Genomic DNA, 24,786 nt, shown 5'->3' with positions numbered 1-24,786 from the left:
TTAGAAAGTACTGTTCATAATTATGTAACATTCATCCTCCATTTTATTTCATACTCATGATATATAATTAAATGAAATATATCGGTAACAAACTAATTAATATACCGGTAAAAAGACCAAAATCAATCACTTATTCAATAGACTAAAAGAGTATAGAAGATAATTTTTTATTCTATTCATATAGTTTTGTAGTACTAACTTGGTCCAACGGTGAAAGGTTTCATGGATCTCCAAGGTCGATCGTTTGATTCTTTAAACGATATTTATTGAAAGAGTAGTTACAAATCTCAAAAGAGGGTAGTTCCTTATCTATAAAGGTGAGAGACATTCATGATAGTACCAAATAAATATTAAGTTATATGGTAGATTTTTACATGATGAATATTACTTTTATTTAAGATTATTTGCATGATAAGCAGAAAATATAAAAAAAACGATTATTGCATCTAATATTTTCTCCTTCATTATTTGTTATTAGATTATTTGAGATTTCAAGGATTGTATATTCAACATTTTTGACAAGACGCGCTACTTACCCTAAACAATACTTAAATACATGACACGCTATTTTCTATCCTTGATTTCCTCATCTTCTTTATTGTTATCTTCCACTCAATATATATTATTTATTTTTATTTTCACCACAACAGAAAATAAAACCTGTTATTATGAATAAATTTAGAATAGTACCAAACAAAGGAATAAAGTTAGAATTCTTGATTTTTGACATGGTACTAGTGACATGACGTGGTGCGTGCTGCAAATGGCAAACCAGAACACAAAGCGGGAATGCGTGCCCCTCATATCACCCCTTCCTCATATACGTTATATAAGCTCCTTTTGTCCTTCCACTTTGCACACACAACAAGCATTCACTATTTCATTTACTTTCTCTCCAAATCTCTGCTTTTTCTTTAAGCTTCTCCATTTTCTTTCGCTTTATCATTTGCATTGCAGGTTGTTTTTCATTTTGCTTCTATTACACGTTACTCCTCACCATTTCTATTTTGTTCCCTTCATTTTAACTGATTTTAAAACTTACCTCGTCCTAAACTCGGATAAAAGGTGAAGATTATGTTAGTAGGTGACTTGGTTGTTTATTTTTTATTGTGAAGTAGCGTGGGTTTAAGGTCCCGTTACGTTTTCTGTGAAACTTTGTTTACCAAGATTTGTGTTTTCGTTATCATTTTTGTGTACTATAATAGCTCAGTAGTTAGATCCGTGGCGATGTTCGATTTTTCCATCTTCGAATCTTTTTTCTCTTCAATTTCTGTTATTCAAAAAATGTGTTCACTGTGAAAAAAAAATAGTTTTTTTTGCAATGATATTTTGCCCAACATTTCACTCGAGATTGTTATAACAAAAAATTGTTTGAAAATCTTTTTCTATTTGAGACGGTGGTTACTTCTTTTTGCTCATCTGATTGGTTTGAAATGCAAGCTGTTCTGCGTAAAAAAAGCGTTTGGTGGATTTCTGAATTAGAAAATGTCAAATGTGTTGTTGTAGACACCAAATTTCTTCCTTCAACTATTCATGTTTTATAAAATAACCGAATCTAAGGTGACCGGGTCTGAAATTGGTCCTCCAAGTGAAAATTTCAAGTCTTGAATGTAATGTTACAAAGGTAATGTAAAATTATATACCAAATGATTTAAACCGTCACCAATAAAGTCCTGATAATGACCAATGTGCTAGTATTGTTAAACTTTGAATTTTTCTTTCGAGGATGAAGTTGGTCACAATTTATTTTTGGAGGTATGTAGGTTTTCGGCATTAGGTTAGAAAAATATAATGGACGAATCTTTTTTTGGTATACTAGAGTATCTCTGTCACCTAAGGAATTATAACCTTTGGGACGAGTAAGTGTCCCTCCTAAGAAGAGTTGTTCCTGGAATCAAACATTTGATTCTTGGCTAAGGATCTGATGACATTGTTGCTTATTATTTCAGGCTGAAGACATGTCTCCACCAATTGAAACCCCAGAGAAGTTTACCATCTCTCATAACACCTCACATCCACCACTTAATGAGAGGATTCTTTCATCCATGACTAGGAGATCTGTTGCTGCACACCCTTGGCATGATCTTGAGATAGGTAAACAATGTCATTGAAATATGATGACATGTTAGAGCTTTGATCACAATGTGCTTTATTGTTTTCTTTTTTTGTACTTTATTTGGCATGCTAATTGTATTTTCCTTGAATTGCAGGACCTGAAGCTCCAAAGATCTTCAATTGTGTGAGTATATCGGACATTTAAATCATTGAGTTGTAACATTTCTAAGTTGAAAGCTATTCTGTTTTGCATATCATGTTATGAGTGTAAATTGTTGGATTTGTTATTTTCTGAGAGGGGCAATGAATAAGATCCTTATCGAGAAGTTATATTTGAATGCTTTCATTATGTAATATTGCTTAATCTTGCAGGTGATTGAAATTGGTAAAGGAAGCAAAGTGAAATATGAACTTGATAAAAAAACTGGACTGATTATGGTAATTATGGTTGCTTATGTTGTTTCCCTTGTTACATTTGTTGCTATAGGATATTGCTGAACATGCATTTATGTGCAGGTCGACCGTGTACTTTACTCATCAGTTGTGTATCCTCACAACTATGGGTTTATCCCCCGTACTATTTGCGAGGACAGTGACCCCATTGATGTCTTGGTTATCATGCAGGTATTTCTATTTTGCTCAAATTGTCAATTCCTTCTTACAAATTAGTCTGTGTTGTGTGATGATTTTCATGCGTACAGCACATTTGTCCATTAGATATGTATGCAAAACATCCCTTAGCTAAGGATTCGGTTGAAATTGTATGAGAATTGTCCAGGGATTCATCAATTTTCAAAGAAATCATACATACATGTTTTGAAATATTGTGGAATCTGGACTGTACTTTGTCAATATTTTGCACGAGTTCTTGTTCTATGCCATTTGGCTTATTTGTTCTTTCAAGAAAATGTAAGCTTTCTGGAAATATATTGTATTATAGTAGTGAGCAAATTCTGGCCAACTTTGATGTCAAATACAAGAAGTTGGCTTGTAGTGTAAAAATATCAACATTTTAAGTAAACTTTTTACTCCCTCACAGTCAAACAAGGAAAAACATTTTAAGTAAACTCTAGTAAATTGTTTTAATAATTTTCATCATTCAAGGGTCTTACAATGAAATCTGTATCAAGTTGAAAATCCTCTACATCCATATTACTAAGCTATCCCCTAACAATCCAAAATTTAGCTAACTCAAGATGATCTCAATGTGCAACTGTTAATATTATTTTACAATATTGACCTCTGTAACATGAAATCTTCTATATTAGATGTGTCTTCTTTTATGTTTTTGCTTCTTGTGAGATGCTAAACCTTACTCATGATCCTTTGGACAGGAGCCAGTTCTTCCAGGTTGCTTTCTTCGGGCCAAAGCTATTGGACTCATGCCTATGATTGATCAGGTACATTAGATGTTCCCTTCTACCACATGGCAAGAACTTCTGTTTTGATTATATTTACCAACCATTACATGTGTTGAAATTCAGGGTGAGAAAGATGACAAGATAATTGCTGTCTGCGCTGATGATCCAGAGTACCGACATTATAATGACATAAAGGAGCTTCCACCACATCGTTTAGCTGAAATTCGTCGCTTTTTTGAAGATTGTATCCTTATAAGACTTTCAAATTCTATTGTTTGATCATCACTTCCTATTTATTAGTGTTTTATTAACCTCCACCCTCTATAAGGAATCAAATTGGGTAGCATTTATGGGAAACTAAAGACGTAAAACTTTTGATTATTTGAATAAACCACTTCCAAGAATTTATCTAGTTATGTGTTAAGAATACATTGTTAAAATCTACAGAAACGGTGAAATACTTTGTTATCTCTTAGGCATAGGTGTTTTAAATTATGATTGCCGCTACTGTTATTGTATTGTGGTCATTAATTCTGTTGCGACATGGATTGTGGCCACTACGGTGTGAATTTCTATGATTAAAAAAGTATTTTTGAATCTGATACTGTCTACTACGGTCCAATGTAGCCCAAATGCGATTGCGCTGCTACCCGATGTGGCAAAATGTGGTTGTATCATTGTGATTCGATTTAACACCACAATTGTGGGGTGATACGATTATAGCGGTTACCGCAACTGTGATATTAAGGATATATGAAGTAATGTTGCACTCAACTTGAATACCTGCTAAGCATATATATGACACTACTCTAATATTTTTCCTTCATAAGAGAATTAGATAAGAAGAATGAGAACAAGGAAGTTGCAGTAAATGACTTTCTTCCTGCCTCCTCTGCCTATGAAGCGATCCAGCACTCAATGTAAGTGAAAGTCTTCTGACCCATGCTCTCTGAACTATATAATTTTCATTAGTCATGGATAATTACAAATTTCTATTGGTGTGGGAGCTTTGATTGATTTTTTTCAACTCCCATTTTTCATATCATTTCCTATGTTTTATTAACGATAGCTTTTGAAATTATTCCTAATATTTTAAAGATAATAAATTATTTCCTTATACCACGAGATAACTTATCTCCTTAATTCACTCATTGTTTTTTTTTTATAATATATTTTAAAATGAAAACTTATGGAGGGAAGAGAAGTGAGACACATATCAAATAATAAATAAATTTAAGGAGATAAGTTATTTCTTGGTATGAGAAAATATTTTACTCTCTATTTTAAAAACTTGAAATATCCTAATATGTTAATTTTACTGCACTCTTTTATTCATAGTATGTGCCTATGGAATATTACAAGTTTAAACTTTTTTTGTTTGTTGTGTTGTGAAGGACCCTGTATGCTGATTACGTTGTGGAGGGCTTGAGAAGATAGTGACATAGTGTTGGTGCATTGGATTTTTGTTTGGTTATGAAATATTTTAAAGGCTGCAATTTTATAATTACATGATTATGACGAAAGGAAGCTTGTATCCATTATAATTGGTCCTTGAACTGACGACACATGCATATTATACACATATTTGTGCTTAATTTTGAGTGTTTAATGATATCTTCATTTATTCTATATATAAAGAATATATATTCTTTTATCAATATCAGAGTCAATTTAATATTTTTCTTGCCTTGCTTTTCTACAAATGATTGGAGTAAATGGGGTTCATACTTTTTGCTGTATTCTTATAACAATTATCAGTATATCTCTAATCAAGCTAGGCTTCAATAGCCTTTAACAGCCAATCATTTCTACAAATGATTGGAGCAAATGAGGTTCATACTTTTTGTTGCATTTTTATAACAATTACCAGTATATCTCTAATCAAGCTAGGTCTTCAATGTCCATCAAGAAAGTAGGACTCTTTAATTTAGTCATAAAATTTATCAAAGGGCTCTTCTTCAAAATTTGTTCAAAGGTCTTAAAATTTGTTCATCATGGTTGCATCACATAACTTAAATGAGCTAGCTCCCTTATAATAGCACTTAAGCCTTAGTTACGCTGGGTAGGACCAACTTCATAAACTAAATATATCATTTCCATTAATAAGGTATTGATCTCAAAAAAAATTCTAATCGTTTTGCTTATGGTTTTTCTTAATGTTTGTCTATAGAAATTAAGCTAAGCTTTATTTGATCTACTTCTTTACGAAGCTTTAAAAGTCTCATTAGCACATATCCAAAGTACTCTATAACTATGGCAAGTAAGGGTAGGGAAATGGGATCCCCTCCCTTAATCTCGAGCTCCTTTAAAAAACCGTACATCCATCATTTATTAAGATGAAGAATAAAGTTATGGTGACACATTCCTTGATCCATAACACATTCTATGATCCATACCCTTCAACATTTCTGATAAGAGTTTCCAATATAGAGTCATAAGCCTTCCTCAAATCTATTTCATCATGCTTATATGGGAGCTATTCATCATTTTATAAAGCTTCAATAATTCTTGGCTGAAAAGTGTGTTATGGATGATTGATCTATCCCTCAATGGCTCCTTGCTTTTTTCCACCAATATGTATATGACATCTTTCAATATTTTACAAAGTATCTTTAATATGACCTTGTAGATCGCATTACAACATGCAATAGGCATATTTTTTCAATCACATCCATTGGAGCATTATTTTTGGGATTAAGGAAATAAGAGTTTTGTTGTTTTGTTTTAACATCCTTTTTGTATTTTGGCGTTTTGTTTAGCCCACCCAATATTTGAGAGGATCTTGAACTTATTTTACTGCATGCATCCTCTCCTTCCCTTGGAACATCTATTTAAAGGGTCTGTGAGCTTTGTTGAATTCTTCATATTTGTTTGATTAGTATGACTCAGAAGTTATTATATTTTTATTTATTAGACAATAAAGAACCAATATATTATGCTTCTATTTAGTAGATAATAATGAGTCAATATAGTTGTTATGAATATTTCACATATTATGTTAGAGTACTTATGTGACTCATTATGTTATTCAGGTAGAATTTTTTTTTCATCATTTTTTTTTCATGCTGTATGAATTATGTGTTTTATTGATGAATAAAATCAAACATTATACGTAACACATTTCCTCTCCGAATATTTGCTTGCTATATAACCAATAAATTGGTATCAGAGCTATATCTTGAGGGATCTCTGAAAACAAACACAAACCAAAACCAAACACAATCAAAATACTTTTTCTATTACCTTTTGTTGCCTAAAATTGTCAAAATGCATTCAGAAGTAGTGTATGCTACATTTTCACCTCCAGTATTTATTGGAAATAAGTATCATGTATGGGATGTTATAATGGAAGCTTTCTTGGATGCTAATGATCTATGGGAAGCCATTGAAAAAGATTATGTTATTCCAACTCTTCCACACAATCCAATTGTTGCACAAATTAAAAATGAGAAGGAGATGAAACAAAGAAAGTCCAAAGTAAGAGCATGTCTATATGCAGTTGTTTCACCCACCATTTTTAACAGAATAATGACACTGAAAACAGCCAATGAAATCTAGAATTTTTTAAGCAAGAATATGAGGGAGATGAATGAGTCAAATGGATGCAAGTGATGAATTTGATCCGAGAAATCGAGATACAAAGGATGAGAGATTCAAAAACAATCAAAGAGTAGTCTGATAAACTTTTGTCATTGCCAACAATGTAAGACTTATTGGTACTGAATTTTCTCATTCTAGAATAGTTCAAAAGATTCTAGTTACACTTTCTTAAAATTATGAAGCTGCAATTTCATTTATGGAAATGTCTAAGGATATGTCAAGCTTCACCTTGGCAGAAGTGTTGAATGCATTGCAGGAACAAGAACAAAGGAGGCTTTATGAGATAAGAAAGATCAGTGGAGAGTGCTTTCCAAACCAAATTACAAAACAACAATGATTGGAATGACAAAAAAAGGAGGCAAATTAACAACAATAAAACTACAGGTTCTACAAACAACAAATACAATAACCAAAGTAGCAACAAAGAAGTCTTTCAACATTGTTCCTACTGCAAAAAAAAAAAACTAATCATCCACAAAACAGATGTTGGTGGAGGCATGATGTAAGATGTTATAAGTGTGGTCAGTTAGGGCACATGGAAAAAATATGCAAGTCTCAACAACAACAACAACAACAAGGAGAAGCTAAGGTTATCGATGATCAACCACAAGAAGAGTAATTGTTCGCAGTATCATGTTTTGACGCCAACAGTTCCACAGAAAGTTGGGTCATTAATAGTGATTGTACAAACCATATGAATTATGATCGAGAGTTCTTCAAAGAGCTTGACAAAATGTTATTTCCAAAGTCAAAATTGGAAATGGGGCATATTGCAACAAAATGTAAAGGAACAGTTGCAATTAAAAGTTACACAAGTTTGAAATTGATTCATGATGTCTTATATGTGTCTGAAATTAATCAAAATTTGTTAAGTGTTTCTTAGTTGATGGAGAAAGGCTATAAGGTTTTGTTTGAAGATAAAAACTGTATGATTAAATATTCCAAAGACAGAGAGATGTTCAAATGAAAGGCAAAAAATTTATCTTGGATTTGATGAAAGATGAGTAAGTTGTAGTATACAAAGAAGGCACATAAACAAAGTCTCCTACACGCATTGTCTGCCAATATTGGAAGCATGCAAGGCTTTATTTCCGCAAAAAAAGACATGGAAGGCTACACAGAAGCTGTAAATGATATGCACAAACATTGGAGGACCTATGAGTATACCGTTAGATGTTACAGGATATGTAGAAGCTGTAACTGACCATAAATTAATAGATGCAATGAAGGACGAGCTCATGATGATTGAAAAATGAGACATGTAAGTTGGTAGAGATGCTTAAACACAAGAAGGGTATAAGAGTCAAATAGACTTACATAACCAAGTTCAATCTTGACGGTTCTGAGAATGAGTATAAGGCAAAAGCTTGAAGTTTACAGCTCTAGAGTCAAGGAGGAGTGTTGATTAGTATGACTCCGAAGTTATTATGTTTCTATTCATTAAGCAATAAAAAAGCAATATATCATGTTTCTATTCATTAGGTAATAAAGAGTCAATATGGTTGTTACAAATATTTCACCTAATATGTTATATAAATTATGTGACACATTATGCTATTCACGTAGGAATTTACTTTTTCTGCATCTGTTTTCTTTTCATGCTATATAAATTATGTGTCTTGTTGATGAATAAAATCAAGTCTTCTATATAAAACATTTCCTCTCTGCACAATTGTTTCATACATAACCAACATGGCTACTCTTTTACTGAATATCACAAAAGCATTCTCTGTTGAGCTGAGAAAGTGACATTCTAACCCTTTGAGCTTGCAAACTACTTGCCACACTTTAACCTCATGACATGGTTTCTGCCAGCTTTCTTCAGTATTCTCTAAACAAATGAGCTTAATTCCAGATATTACATAATCTGTATTGCTTCCCACAATGGATTTAGTGTGGACATAGATTACCTAGCAAGGGGCAATGGTCAGATATAGTTTCAAGTAAGAGTGATCTCTCTATTCATTCCACCTTATCTTCCCATAAAGAATTAACCATGGCCTATCTATATTAGAGAATACCATGTGACTTTCACATTGCTAACTAAACCATGTGAAAAAATAGCCAAATATTTTCTTCGTCAACATTTTAAATTATGGTTGTGGTCGTTATTCCGGCTATGATTATAGTTACTATAATTATGATCATTATAATCATTATGACGTGGATTAAAATCATTGCATTTTAAATTTGCGCATAATAATGCCAAAAAAAAGATAATTATTACAAATATTGCTTTATTTCTCATTTTTAATTTTGTATAATTCCTCATTCATTACTAAGATTTGTTCGATCTTAATTGAAAATTCAAATTAGATTTATACCAAAAAATAATAATTATGACCTCTTTATTTGATTATTTCTAATTAGTGGTTTATGTTCTTGGAAGTTACTAGTTTGAATGAAAATGACTAATGTGATGATGGTTCAGAATTGATGGATCAAACTAGAAGGGTTGTTGTTAACTCTCCCCCTCTCACTATAAATAGAGGCACCTATACATTGGAAAACTAATGTTATTCTTTGATATCTCATGAATAGAAACACAAAGTGAAAATTATAGAAGCACTAGTGGTAGAGTAAGAAAAGTGTAGTGTCATGTAGAGAAAGAAAGAAGCTGAGTTCCTAATCAACAAAGGCAACTAGAAAAGGCAACCAAAAAGTGCATAAAGGGAAACACAAATGGAACCAAGTATTCATTACTCTATTCTTTTATCATATGTGAATGTCATAATGTTAAGATCCTAAATTAAGAGGTTCTTATGAACCATTAAAGGCTCATAAAAGTTTTTAAAAGTCTAACAATTAACATCAGAACATCAGGTTAGGGACATTATGACATTCATTGTATTTCTAGAAATGAATGATATATACATGAACAAACATACATCCACATTACCACATACTTTGTGTGTAAAATGATTTCAGAATCGTGTTTTTAATTTTATGACTGAATTGGGAACATGTTTGTTATTGAATTTTATATTGTGACTTCCAAAGTAACATTGCAACATTATTTTCTCATTCCAATCTTTTAAGAATGGAAATAAAATATTTCAGTACAATCATTTATGTTATTTGCTTGGGTTGATGCTACTTTTGTGAGAATGTTAAATTCTATACTCCTCTAGCCTGAATGTTAGATGTATCAAACTGTTAATAATGATTTAAGTGAACATCAATTACAGTTAAGATTATGATATCATAATAAAAATAAATTGTTTATTTATTAATTATGATGCATATTTCGATGATGTAATTATAACACTTATTTTGATCACCCAAAGGTTGATCATTGCATGTATTTAATGTCATTAAAGTTTTAAACATACTTGTTTGTATTCGTTTATCCAAAGATAATATGCACGTTTATAGAGTATGATTAATTACCCATTAAAAATAATATTGAGCATCATTAATAAATGTTTAATGCATTTAAAGTTTATCCAAAGATAAATTAAGTGCATGAATAAATGTTTAGTTTGAATCCATAAAAGTTTATTCAAAGCATTAAAATATGAACATGTCTTATTCTAGCTTCATTCAATGCATTCGCCTTAGGTAACGGATGTGTCAAGTTTAACGGACTGAACTATGTTGATTGGTTTGAATAGATCCAGTTCTCACTGAGTGTTATGGAGTTGGACTTGGTCATAGTTATGAATAATGTACCAACCGTAACTGAGACTAGCTCGGAGGTAGACAAGACTTTATATGAGGCTTGGGAGTGGTCAAACAGGTTGAGTCTTAACTTGATGAAAATGTCAAACTCTGAAAATATCAAGCCATCAATGCCTAAGACGAATAATGCAAGGGAACTTATGAGAATGATTAAGGAGTACTATCAATCAGACATTACTGATAAGTCTGTGGTAGGAAAATTCATGATAGAGTTGGCGACCAATAAGTTTGACTGGTTGCAGCCTATTCATGATCATGTAACTAACATGGCAAATTTGGCTAAAAAAATGAAAGGCATGAGGATGGAGGTGACAAAAGTATTCTTGGTACAGTTCACCAGTAACTCCCTTACTGTTGAGTTTGGCCAATTCCAGGTGAACTACAACACCATAAAGGAAACATGGAATTTTCAGGAAGTAAAGGTCATGCTCATTCAAGAGGAGGGGGGCTTAAAGAAAATTAAGAATGACTTCATTCACTTGTCCATTTAGCAGCCAGGTAGCACCAGCAGATTCAAGCCAAGAAATAGAAATAAAAGAAAGGGGACGGAAAAGATCCCCATTAAAAAAGGGAAAATCCATATGGAAATGAAGTGCTTCTTTTGTAAGAATAATGAGCACTATAAGAAGGATTGTCCTAAAAGGAAGAATTGCTTCGAAAAGAAAGGTAAACATTTTGTTTTCGTTATAGATGAATCATTTCTTACTGTGGTTCCTAATAATACTTGATGGTTAGACTCTGGTGCAACAATTCATGTCTCACATATTATGCAGGGATTCCTTTCAATCTGAATCCAGGAAACTGACAAGTTTCTTTACATGGGGAACATAATGAAGGCACAAGTTCATGGAATTGGGACATAAAAATTGATCGTAGATAGTGGAAACTATTTAGATCTAGAAAAATATTTTTATGTTCCTTAATGTTCCAGAAACTTGGTTTATGTTGCTAGCCTGGATTGTATAGGTTTTAATTTTAAGATTGCGCATTTTAGCTTTAATTTGTATAAACATTTGTACTATTTCAGTTCTAGTATAGTAATGAATAGTTGATATTGCTTCAATCTTGATTTTAAATTTAAGGAATCTTTATTTAATTTTTAACATGATATTGGTAGCATGCTTAAAGATTTTGATAATAATTATGCTTACTTGTGACATAAAAGATTGGGTCATATATCCAAAGAATGGATAATGAGGTTAACGAAAAGTAAGAATTTACCTCTTTTTAATTTTGGTAATTGGGATGTTTGTTTAGATTGTATTAAAGGAAAACAAACTAACCACATATCAAAGAACCAAGCCACAAGAAGTAGCAAACGTCTTGAATTGATACACATAGATATTTGTCGTCTTTTGATGTTCCATCTTAGGGTGGTGAAAAGTATTTCATCACTTTTATAGACGATTACTCACGTTATTGTTACCTATATTTTTTGCTTGGAAAATCTCAGTCATTGGATGTCTTAAAGGTATTCATTGACGAGGTTGAAAGCCAACTTGAAAAGAAAGTTAAGGTTGTGAGCTCTGATAGAGGTAGTGAATATCATCGAAAGTATAATGAAAATGAACAATGTCCATGACCATTTGCAAAGTTTCTCGAAATTCGATGCAAATGTGCTCAATACACTATGTCGTACACACCGCAACAAAATGGTGTGGCTGAAAAGCGGAATCGTACTCTAATGGAAATGGTTAGGTCAATGTTGAGTCATTGTGATGTACCTTTATCATTGTGGATATACGCATTAAGGATCGTTGTGTATCTGCTAAATAGAGTTCCCAGTAAGGCATTTCCTAAAAATCCTCATGAGTTATGGACTGATAGGAAACCCAGTTTGAGACATCTCCATGTTTGGGATTATCCAGCATAAGTAAATGTGTACAACCTACATGAAAAGAAGCTTGATGCAAGAACCATTAATGGTTTCTTTATTGCTATCCAGAAAAGTCAAAAAGGTATAGATTTTGTTGTCCTAACCATAGTACGAGAATAGTTGAGCCTAGAAATGCTAGGTTCATTGAGAATGGTCAAACCAGTGAGAGTGACAAATCACGAAAGGTGGATATAATGGAGACTTCTGATAAATCTTCTTCATTGAGGATGTATCCTCAAGGTTTTTGTTCCTCTAGTTATATTACCATCAAATAACACACATAGACAACAAGATAATATCCAAAACCCACAAGGTGAACAAATAGTTAATGAGCCAATTAATGAAGTCATTAATGATCAAGTGATGAAAAAACCGCAAGAAATAACATTAAGAAGGTTTAAAAGGCAAAGAAGACCAACTATTTGTAACGATTATATTGTACATTCACTTGAGGATTGATAAGGATCTAATATCGTTCATACAAGCCATGGAAAGTGAAAATTTTGAAAAGTGGCTCAATGCTATGAAAGAAGAGTTGAAATCAATGGACGATAATAAATTTTGGGATCTTGGTGAGTTGCTTGAGCGTTCAAAATGAGTTAGTTGTAAATGGGTCTTTAAGACCAAACGTGACTCGAAAGGAAACATTGAAATATATAAGGCTAGACGTGTCGTCAAAGGTTTCACTCAAAAGTAGGGCATTGATTATAAAGAAACTTTCTCTCCAGTATCTAAGAAAGATTCTTTAAGAATTGTTATGGCATTGGTGGCTCATTATGATATAGAGCTTCACCAAATGGGCGTAAAAACCACTTTTCTGAATTGTGACTTAAACGAGAAAGTTTATTAGAACAAACCCGAAGGGTTTATGACCATAGGAAAGGAAAATCTAGTGTGTAAATTAAATAATTCAATATATGGACTGAAACAAGCTTCTAGATAATGGTATATAAAGTCCAATGACACCATTATGTCATATGGGTTTATGGAAAACACTGTTGACCGGTGTATCTACATGAAAGTTAGTGGGAGCAAGTTTATAATATTAGTCCTATATGTTGATGACATTCTGCTTGTTGCAAATGATAAAGGATTGTTAAATGATATAAAGAAGTTTCTTTGTAATAACTTTGAAATGAAGGATATGGGTGAGGCATCCTATGTGATAGGAATAGAAATATTCTATGATAGATCACAAAGATTGTCGGGATTGTCTCAGAAAGGATATATCAATAAGGTATTAGAGAGATTCAGGATGGAAAAGTGTTCAACAGGGATAGTTCCAATCCAGAAAGGGGACAAATTCGGTGAAAAGCAATGTCCAAAGAATGAATTGGAACGTAAAGAAATGGAATCTATTCTCTATGCATCAGTGGTTGGGAGTTTAATGTATGCTCAGACATGCACTCAACCGAATATTAGTTTTTTTGTTGGAATGTTAGGCCAATATCAAAGTAACCCCGGAACGGACCACTAGAAGGTTGCAAACAAGTTTCCTAGATATTTGCAAGGCACTAAGGATCACATGCTCACGTATAGAATATCAGATCACCTTGAGATGATCGGTTATTCGGATTCAGACTATACAGGATGTGTGGACTCAAGGAAATCTACATTTGGGTTTGTCTTCCTAATGGTTGGAGGAGCAATTACATGGAGAAGTGGTAGACAATTTGTAATTGCTACATCCATCATGGAGGCTGAGTTTGTGGCATGCTTTGAGGCCACAAATCATGCATTGTGGCTGCGAAACTTTACTTCAAGGCTTGACATTATAGACAATGTAATTAAGCCGCTGAAGTTTTATTGTGACAATTTTGCAGCTGTCTTCTTCTCTAAGAATGATATGTATTCTAGAAGTACCAAACATATGGATTTAAAGTTCCTGTCAATTAAAGAAGAAGTACAAAAAAAAGGTGTATGTACTGGTCTAATAGTAGTAGATCCATTAACTAAGGGATTGCCGCCCAAAATTTACATTGGTCATGTAGAAAGGATGGGTATTATAGATAAGTCCTTGTTAATGTGATAGTACCTGATATATTATACATGTATAGATGTTTGCTTATCATTGTATGACACATTTGAATTCAATGAAAGTTTCTAATTAAAGTTTAAGTTATCCATATTAAAGAATGTACTTATATGGTTTTAATGAGATAACGTGGTGAGTTTTTGAAAGGTAAACGAAGACTCAAATTAAAGTTACTTAAGCTGAGTTGGTTGTGATACATGGAAGGGATCAGGTTGTCTCATATAATTTGTAACTGCAATGATTCAACCATTTCATTTCACTTAAGGATGATGATTTGTAAGGTTCAATTAAAGTGCACAATTAAAGTTATGAATCTTCTAGTCATCACATGGACCAAATGAGAGATTGTTAGATTAATTCTAATTAGTGGTCCATGTTCTTGGAAGTTACTAGTTTGAATGAAAGTGTCTAATGTGATGATGGTTTGTAATTGATGGTTCAAACTAGTGGGGATGTTGTTAACTCTCTCCCTTCTTACTTCATGGGTAGTTTCAACGAAAGTGGAGAAGTTACTTTCTCCAATAACTCCTCCTAAACCCTTATATAAATAGAGGCACTTATGCATTGGAAAAATAATGTCATTCTTTGATATCTCATGAATAGAAACACAAAGTGGGAATTATATAAGCATTGGTGGTTGAGTAATAAAAGTGTGGTGTCATATAGAGATGGAAGGAAACTGAGTTCCTAATCGTCAAGGAATACATAAAGGGAAGACGAAGAGGTGAGAACAAAAGCAACCAGAAAGTGCATAAAGGGAAACGCAAATGGAATCAGATATTCTTTATTCTACTCTTTTATCACATGTGAATATCATAATGTTAAAGTCCTAAATTTAGGTGTTCTTGCAGAACATTAAAAGCTAATAAAAGTTTTTCAAAGTCTAACACTCTTGACAAATAATCATCAGTTTAATAATATATCTATACACATGATGAATAATATAAGCTAAACCATTATGCAAATATGGAAATGGGAGTACGTGATGGAAAAGAATTAATCATCATTATCATTTTAAAAACTATATAATTAATTGTGAAAATGCCTTCCAAAAACCAAATAATTGAATTAATGATAATTATTATTATTAAAACCAGATAATTGAATTGTGAAAATTTTCTATGAAAGTGCTTCATTCTTAATGACAAGGCTAAAAGGAAGCTATGTTTACCTCTTTTCATTTGGCCACATTTTGTCCAGGTCTCCCATCTTTTACATCATTCCCACATCCCATTTTGTCCAAGTCTCCCATCTTTTACATCATTCCCACATCCCATTTTGTCCACATCCTTTCCTGTAAAGTATTCATATCTCAACTTTCATTTTTTGTATGGATCAACTCGGTTCATATTTCTTCATTTTCTCAAGAAAGGAAAACCATGGAGCAAGAACCCAACTTTGTTGTCATTGACAAAAGGAGCTATTAGGTCTCGAAGTGGAGTATTGGGCTTGTGATTTTGTTCTCTGTTGGTGCGATTTCTAGTAACCGTAGTGATAAGCTAGTGCATTGAAATTTTGTTGCGGCCACATCACCGTTGTTTTGTCATTTTAGTGTGAATCTCGATCACACTACAATTGTGATATGTTGATGTTGTGGAGCTAGCCACAATCCCTGTTATGGACTGTAATTTGAATCATCGTCTCATGTAAATGAAATTTGTTTATACATAGTTTGTAGTCTTCAAAATCGTTTTAATGTGATAGAGTTGTCACCTATTCTATCCTCAGTAGAAAATGTTGGGTTGAAGTCCATAGCAATTGTTGGAACTTGGTATGTTAGAAACCATTAGTGAGAACTTTTGGGTGTAAAATCTAAAAAACTCTCAATTCCTACATAGAATGATTTTGATAAAATAAATCTCAAGTCCCACATAGGAGAGATGAGGAACTTGGAAAAGGTTCCCTATTATAATTAGAAGCATCCTCCCTTCATATTTTCTTGCCCCAAGTTGGATGCGCTTTCATTCAACTATCTCTTTCTCCCTCATATTTTCCTTCGATGCATTTCTAGAAAATTTTTATCCCTTTCTTTCCCTGACACTAAGAATTGGCACAAGTAGCCAAATTGTGGGAATTTCGAGAACTAACACTAGTAGTCAGTATTGAGGGAAAAGAATTGGCATTGGTAGCTATATTTTGGATATTTCGAGAACTGACACTAGTAGTCAGATTGAGAGAAAAGAATTGACATGGGTAACCATATTGCGGGCATTTTGAGAACTGATACTAGTATTCAGATTGTGTGAAAAGAATTGGCACAAGTAGCCATATTGTGTGCATTTCGAGAATTGGCACTAGTAGACATATTATGGTAGGTGAATTCGAGATTGGTTCTTATAATGCAGTAAGACTTTGATAATAGAGATCTGGACTATTTTATCCTAGGGACGGCGAGGTTGATAGTCTACTTGCACATTTTGGATAGTGCCACAAAACATCTTAAAGAGAGCAATTTGGTCATGACTCGGCCAGTAAGTATTATTATGTGTCATTTAGAATTATTTCAAGCTATGGTATCAATAATTTTAAGACGTTTCTACTATAATAACATTCATAGATAATATTACTGGACCGAATAGCTTTGACCTGAACACACCATTTCAGTTTGATGGAGAAAATTTCAAATGGTGGCAACATAAGATGAAATTTTTCCTCACTATGAGAAAAGTTGTCCACGTTCTGAAAACCGATATCCCAATGGTGCCGGAAAAAGCTAAAAAAGATGAAAGGAATAAACTGGCTATTAATATAGCTATATGGAATGAAAATGATTACATTTAGAAGAATTCCATTTTGAATGAGTTGTTAGATGATCTCTATGATTACTACAATCCACACAAGTTTGCCAAATTAATTTGGTATACACTTGAGAGAAAAAATGTGATACTGAGGACGGTGGGAGAAAAAAATGATGTTAGCCACTACCTCAAGCATAATATGGCTGATAATAAATCAGTAGAATCTCAATTCCATGAGATACATAGAATTGCTCATGAAAACATTTCTAATGGTATGCCCCTAGAGAGTTAAACTCATAGAGCCTATGAACACCAAGGCGTGCAGGTATTATGACCTTAACACAAAAATGATCGTTGAGTCTAAACGATGCTGATTTCAATAAAAAAGAAATTTCCTTTCAAATTGAAAAATAGTGGGGGCACATCAACTAGTCACACACATGTGATTAGAGATAATGATAAAAAATGAAAGGTTTAAAATAGAATCTAGAAGAAGTAAGAGAGCAGCAACTGCTATAGAATATAAACCTGATTATGTGGTCTATATATTGGAGGAGAATCCATCAACTCTCCAAGAAGTTTTGACTTTTTTGGATGGTGATTTGTGGCAAGAAGCCATGAATGATAAGATGGACTATTTAGAGTCTATAAAGAAACATACTAGTTTAGTTCAATCCATTATGGAAGTTGAGATGATAGCACTAGCAAGACATAGTGAAGAAGCAAGTTGGTTGAGAAGCTTGTTTGCAGAGATTACCCTATAAGGAAAAGATAGTTTTAATTGCAACTTCATTAGTCTTTTTTAGGGTCGTCGTCTTTTGATTTTGGAACCAAAGTTGCATTCTTTTTCGTGGATATAATTGCCTCATGACCATACCCTTTGCAACATTCAGACTAGGATGGTCTTCATTCCTTTTCTAAAAGAACTTATGCAGTCATTCTTGGAAGATCTTCATTTATGTGTTAAAGTGTTCTTTTATAGGCTAAGTGAAAGAATCGTATAAGTAATTTTGACACCACATACTTACCATAATTCTTCGATACAAAAACTTACACTTGGGATACTCAATATATCTCCTTCAAGTGTGAGTGATTTTCCTTTGAGTATTAGATACCCTAGAGCTCAACTCAAAATCTATTGGTGCGGTCGTTGGTTTGCCTTTTTATTAACGAAACACGTCATCTGAACTCTCGTCATGAAAACCTTCAACACTAGAATTTGAATCTGGTGACCACCTACCACTTCAATACTCGATGAGGTCGAACCGTAGACTCTGATACAATGACTAAAGTGTTCTTCCATGGGCTAAGTGAAAGAAACATATAATTGAGTTTGACACAACATATAGACCCAAAACCTTAAGGTGTTATATTTATGAGTTCATCCACTTCTATGTTCTTTAACTCATTCATTTCTACACAGTGTGAGATTTCTTCATTACACCCACTCACCCTTTGCATCCCAAAAATCATGACATTCTTTATCTTCATATTTGATGGTAAAGCAGTAAAGAAATCTGTGTAGCATTGGAACGAGCATTCGAATAAATCGTAGAGGAAAAATATGAGAAAAAATATGAGAGTTTGTACATTAAGCAACTACTAATATATTATTAGATATTAGAATTGCAATCTCTAGTACATCCAATCAGGGTTTATACATAATATTTATACATATTCTAATAGCTCAACTCAATATCATGGACTTATGTCCCATAAAGTGTTTCTAATTGGTGCATGATATAACAAAGAACTTGATTTTGATATATATTCATGGTATTTCTTGGCCACTCCTATCCAGGCATTGCCTGATTTCTTACAATATTATATTTCAAACAAATCCCCACTTCATTGAAATATATCGCTCCATAAATCTATGTAACAATTACTACCTTATCGAGTATCTTATTATCCCTTTCTCAATACTTAACTCTCTTTACAAGCTCTTCCATTAGACTTCCTCCAAATGATGTTTGCTCCCCCTTTGGTGTAATCCCTTTTGAGTATCATTGATGATGTTACTAAGAGTCTACCTCTTCAAACTTGTAGTGCAATTTCTCCAAACTCGTGTTGTTATCTAATGGAATATGCTACCAAACTCGCCATTGCTAGGAAGTATTTTTACACTATTAAACCTCTACACTATAGTTAATTAACAACTACTTTTTTCAATACTCAGTCCAAGTGAGCCATGAAGCTACTTTGGAAAGTCGCAACAACTATTGGTAAAAATTTAACTTTGCATAGTCTTGACATAAACATAATCATTATTATAACTCAATCTATTTAGTTGTGTTAATTTTAGAATCATATTTTTAAAAATTATTTAGATTTGTGACATATTAATTATTGTCATAAAATATAGATTGAGGGTAAAATTATTAGAAGATTGAATAAATATATATAAAAATATCAATTCAAGAAAATAGTTTTCATCAAGGATATTGAAGATCACGATGTAGAGCTTTAAGGTGCCCAATAGAATAAGAATTGACAATCATAGACAATTACAGCAAGAGTAGGTGGAATATTCCTTCCTCATGTGTTTAGCTAAAATCTTAGTAATAAAGGGAAGATGAAAATTTGATTTCGTTAGGGTTGTTATGGTAATTTATTTTTAAATATGCTTTAGATTTAGTGATGATAATGAAAACTGAACCCGTAGATACCTATCTGAACCAAACCAGAATTTAACTGGGAAAACTCATTGTGACTGAGTTCGGGTTTAGTATAGTTGATACCTTATCCCGAACCTGCTCCAAACCCATTAGAAATGTGGTTGGGTAGAACTCAACCTAAATTAGAAACACACAGTATGAATTACATTGTTTCTCAATGCCAAATGATTACTCTATTAGAGATTATCATCTTTTTTGTACAGACTCTATGTACTACTGATAGAGAACAAATTCCTACTATCAAGGAATCAAACTATAATTATTCTACTCCTAAGTAGGGATGGCAAAAAAAACCCGTACCCGTCGGTAAAACCCGTACCCGTGTGTAAAACCCGTACGGGCACGGGTACGGGTCACAAACGGGTACCCGCGGGTATTATAAACGGGTTTTTAGAAATACTCGTAGTGCATATAGGCGGGTACGGGTATTATGGTACCCGTGCCCGCGGGTACCCGTTATTTATATGATTAAAATATTATATATAATTAAAATAAAAAGTACATTATTCTAACATTCATTACACTATGTATATTTTTTCTTTTTACTTTGTTTACATATTTCATTGAGTTTGGTGGTGAAACACACTACAAATATTATTACATGTGTAGAAACACACATGTTTTACAAAGAAAATATATACTTTTTGTTAAGGAAATGAGAACATAAAATCACGTAAATAGAAAACACCAATAAATTTAGCATTTTTGCCAAATATTCAATCAAAAAGTACAAAAATAATTAAGTTTCATCTCATTTGAAACATAATAGAGGTAAAGAATTAAAAATTGATTTATAATAAAGGAAAGCCGCGGGTACCCGTTGTACCCGCGGGTACCCAAAAATACCCGTAAATACCTGCACGGGTACGGGCGGGTATGGGTATTGTTATCCTATTTTAAAACGAGTAGCGGGTAGCTACTACCCGTGCCCGCCTGTGCCCGTTGCCATCCCTACTCCTAAGGAAAGGGATAAAACTAAAAGATAATGTTCATATTTCATTCATTGATTTATGGATGAACAAAACACTATTTAAAGACAATAAAGAAATTCTAAGATGATGATGACCATACAAGTGTCATCATCTCACAACACTGGAACATTCTAGAAATACTACTATAATATCAAATATTAAATTTAAATAATCAACTATCTTATTCCTATTCTAATGAACCACATAAAAAACATAATAATACATGTCCTATCATTACCAACCCCTTTAAAATCAACATTGTCCTCAAGGTTGGATAATTAGTTCATAGATACACTATTTTGGTCCATTAAATTTGAAGGAATGTCACATTCTTTTCTATCAAATTTGATTTTCTCCTCAAACATAAGATTGGGCCAAAATGGTAGAGCAATATAAAAGCCCATGTCATTGTCATTAGTATTTATCCAAGACACCAAAAACTTCTCTACATTAATGACCACCATGTGTGCACTTTCAGCAATATCACAAAACATTTCTCTCCCAATAATTGCAGTAGGGCTGGGAAGAAATTTAGATCCAACAATAAGTGGCCTAAGTGCTAAAAACCTAAGTTATTTTTCCATCTCATCAAGGCTACCTAAAGGAAGAGGCATCAGTGAGCATTCTTGAAGAAGACTATGGTGATGGAAGGCAGCTATAGGAAGAGGTACATTAGATTGAGAAAGGAATTGGAACCCATTAGTGGTTAAAAAAATTCCAGACATTCGAGCAACATAGATGAAGGCAAATATGCTTCTATGTCGAGGTTTGTGGATAGAGGTTGTGGTCCTTCAGTTTTTCTCTCTTCCCAAATCAACTTTTCTTCCATCTTCTTCTTAGATCTAGCCAATTTCTTTTCAAAAATTGGTTTAAAACGCATATTCAAACTTTTTTTTGCTCTTCCAACAATTAATTTTCTTCCTTCAAAAAAGTGTTCATGTCCAAACAAATATGTTTCTCCTCTATACATACGAGGGAGAGTTTCTTTTCTTTTTGCATCGCTTGGCGGTGGACAGAATGGATTTTGCTGTAGTTGTCAGTGATGCTTCATCCATTGACAACGGGGAGACAATGATTGCTGAATTTTATTTCTATTGTTATTGATTTTTTTTATTTTTGTTCATGGTTTTCGGATTGGTGTGAGCGATGTTGGATATAATATGAGATGCTTGTTGATTTAATGTATGATAAGGTTGATAAAAGTAGAGTTGAGAAGGTAGGTAATGTAAGTGTGGAGGTGGTTTTGGGGGAGGTTGTTGGGTTGGCCATTGTGGGAAAGAATAAAAATGAGATATGTAGTTGTGGGGTTTGGTGGTAGTAATCTGATTGTAGAGAGAATGATTAGAATAAATTGTATATGTTGTGATTTTCTGAATAGTCCATGGTGCAGCTTCAAACCCAGTTGTGGCAGGAGCATATGCAAATTGTTGATATTTGCTTGTTTCAAGATGCTCATGCTTGATTAGATGGGATTATGTGGGAGCTAAGGTCCCAATATTACTTCCTTCATTTGTCACTCTTTGATGATAAACATCGGGAAGATATGAGAGTTTGTTTGTTATGGATATGAGTGCCTCAATAATTGTTTTATGTCTTGCATCTTGTTGTTCTTTGTTTTCATTCAATTTATCACTGAAAAGTTGCAGCAAGGTTTCATCAATCTCTTTGTTTGGGTTTTTGGGAGGCATTGTCAAGAATGAAAGCACCAATTGATAGGGAACAAATTTCTCCTATCAAGGAATCAAGCTATAATGATTCTACTCCTCCATAAAGGGATAAAACTAAAAGATAATGTTCATATTTCATTCACTGATTTATGGATGAACAAAACACTATTTAAAGACAATAAAGAAACCCTAAGGGTTAGTTTGGGAGTTGGATTTTGGAGGGGAATGAATGGAAAGGGAAGGAAGAAAATATGTATAGAGGAGAAACTTGTCCAAACAAATATGCGTTTGAATATGAGTTGGATTTTCATAGCTCCCAAGCCTTTCCTTTCCTTCCCCTCCAAAATCTAACTCCCAAACTAACCCTAAGATGATGATGATCATACAAGTGTCATTATCTCACAACACTGGAACATTCTAGAAATACTACTGTAATATCAAATATTAAATTTAAATAATCAACTATCATATTCTAATGAACCACATACCAAACATAATAATAAATATCCTATCAACTACACCATATAAGATATACTGCTTTAGTAGTAATAGAGATTATCATCTTTTTGTGCAGACTATGTCTAATGATGTATTTGTTGTTATAAAACAATTATATGAAGATTATCTTTATTCCCTTATTGTTAATTTCTTGTTCTGTCAGAAGTGATTTCCTTTTTTATTGGTCGGATTTCTGTTACTCATACAGATTGTGGTTTGCGTAAATGAAGACAATTTTTTGGCATCAATTAACAAGGTTCTACTTTATTTATTATTTTTTACCTTTGTTAAGTATGTCTACTTTTTCAGTTTCTGTCCGGCTTGAGTTATCCAATATCTAATGAATTTGGTAATAATATTATTATTTTCAACCCCATTATTTGCAGGTTGTGTTTAGGTTTTAAAAGTTAGGTCTGAAGTTAGATAAGTATAAACCTGTCCTTGACACATCTTGTTTTCATTCCTATTTGGATTTGATAATTATTTCTTTTATTTTTCATTTATAATTGACATAATTCTATTTAGATATGGTAAATCATATTTTTATCCATATTTTAACTTATTTGTGATAATTGATTGCCGGATATTAATTGTGATTTCATGTTAGAGATACAACTAATGATTGATAGTTATTATTCATGATTCATTATTCATTTGTATTACTTTTATATAAAAGTCAATAATGATTATAAATCAATGATGGATGATGTAATAACAATGTAAAAAACTCTTAATATGTAAATATTTTTTTTTTCTCTTGATATTAACTAGGAAAACAAAATCATTCATTTAAATATTGTTTTACAAGTACTTCAATGGGAAATCTTTCGTGACCACGTGTTTAGCACACAGATATTCATGAAAAATTAAATGAGTGTAACAGATAATATAAAGATATATACACCGTTAGTACATCATCTATCATTTATTTGTATTACTTTTATTTAAGAGCAATACAATAATGATTGAAAATAAATGGTAGATAATATAGTGACATTGTAATAAATTCTTACAATATTAGTGTATACATCTTTTTCTCTAATTAAATTTGGTAAAATAATTGACATAGTTAATGTTAATATTAATCTTCATCAATTCAAAACCTTGGCCATCTCTAATCACATAGCAAATTCAATTATTATAAATTTCACACATTAATTAAACCGTATCACCGAATCGTACAAGTTCATGAAGTGTAAAATACAATTTCCTCTTCGGCAATTATCTTATTCCTTATGCATTTATTTGCTTTTAAGATCTGCCCATAGATAGCTTCAAATGTAAATAAATATGTTACTAGAAAAAAGGTAAAAGGTAAGTCGTATCACCAAATCGAGGAAGTTCTAGAAGTGTAAATCATAATGTCCTATTTCGCCCTTACCTTTTGTCTTCTCAATTTTTTCGATTTTAAGACCTCCATGTAAATGTAGTTTAAGATTTACATGACTAACTCGTCTATTCATCCATATAATTGAAGTAAGTGGTTCTGGTTTAAACTGTGAAACCGAACCGAACCACAAAATGTGGTTTGATTCAGTTCCACAGTTCGGTTAAGTTTTTTTATTTGTAACCATATAAGTTCGGTCCGATTCACGATTTTTGAAATTTTGGAACCGTCGGAACCGG

At 32.7% G+C, this 24,786-nt stretch overlaps 1 protein-coding gene across 3 annotated transcripts; it reads left to right on the top strand.

Moving 5' to 3' along the window:
- Positions 830–5,074, top strand: LOC109359073 (soluble inorganic pyrophosphatase 4). 3 transcript variants are annotated; one of them, XM_019603590.1, is made up of 9 exons: positions 831–960; positions 1,950–2,094; positions 2,211–2,239; positions 2,428–2,493; positions 2,572–2,679; positions 3,390–3,455; positions 3,540–3,660; positions 4,255–4,336; positions 4,811–5,074. In XM_019603590.1, exons 2-9 carry the CDS (start codon positions 1,959–1,961, stop codon positions 4,851–4,853), a joined length of 651 nt encoding a protein of 216 aa, XP_019459135.1. In that variant the 5' UTR covers positions 831–960; positions 1,950–1,958; the 3' UTR covers positions 4,854–5,074. The 3 variants fall into 3 exon arrangements, with proteins under 3 accessions (XP_019459136.1, XP_019459135.1, XP_019459133.1); XM_019603588.1 differs by having other exon boundaries at positions 832–957; XM_019603591.1 differs by lacking the exon at positions 4,811–5,074 and having other exon boundaries at positions 830–957; positions 4,255–4,340.

The sequence above is a fragment of the Lupinus angustifolius genome, chromosome LG11 (genome assembly GCF_001865875.1).
Source record: "Lupinus angustifolius cultivar Tanjil chromosome LG11, LupAngTanjil_v1.0, whole genome shotgun sequence".
Lineage (NCBI taxonomy): Eukaryota > Viridiplantae > Streptophyta > Magnoliopsida > Fabales > Fabaceae > Lupinus > Lupinus angustifolius.
Note: the sequence above shows the minus strand (reverse complement) of the source record. Positions and strands in the feature narration are given on the sequence as shown.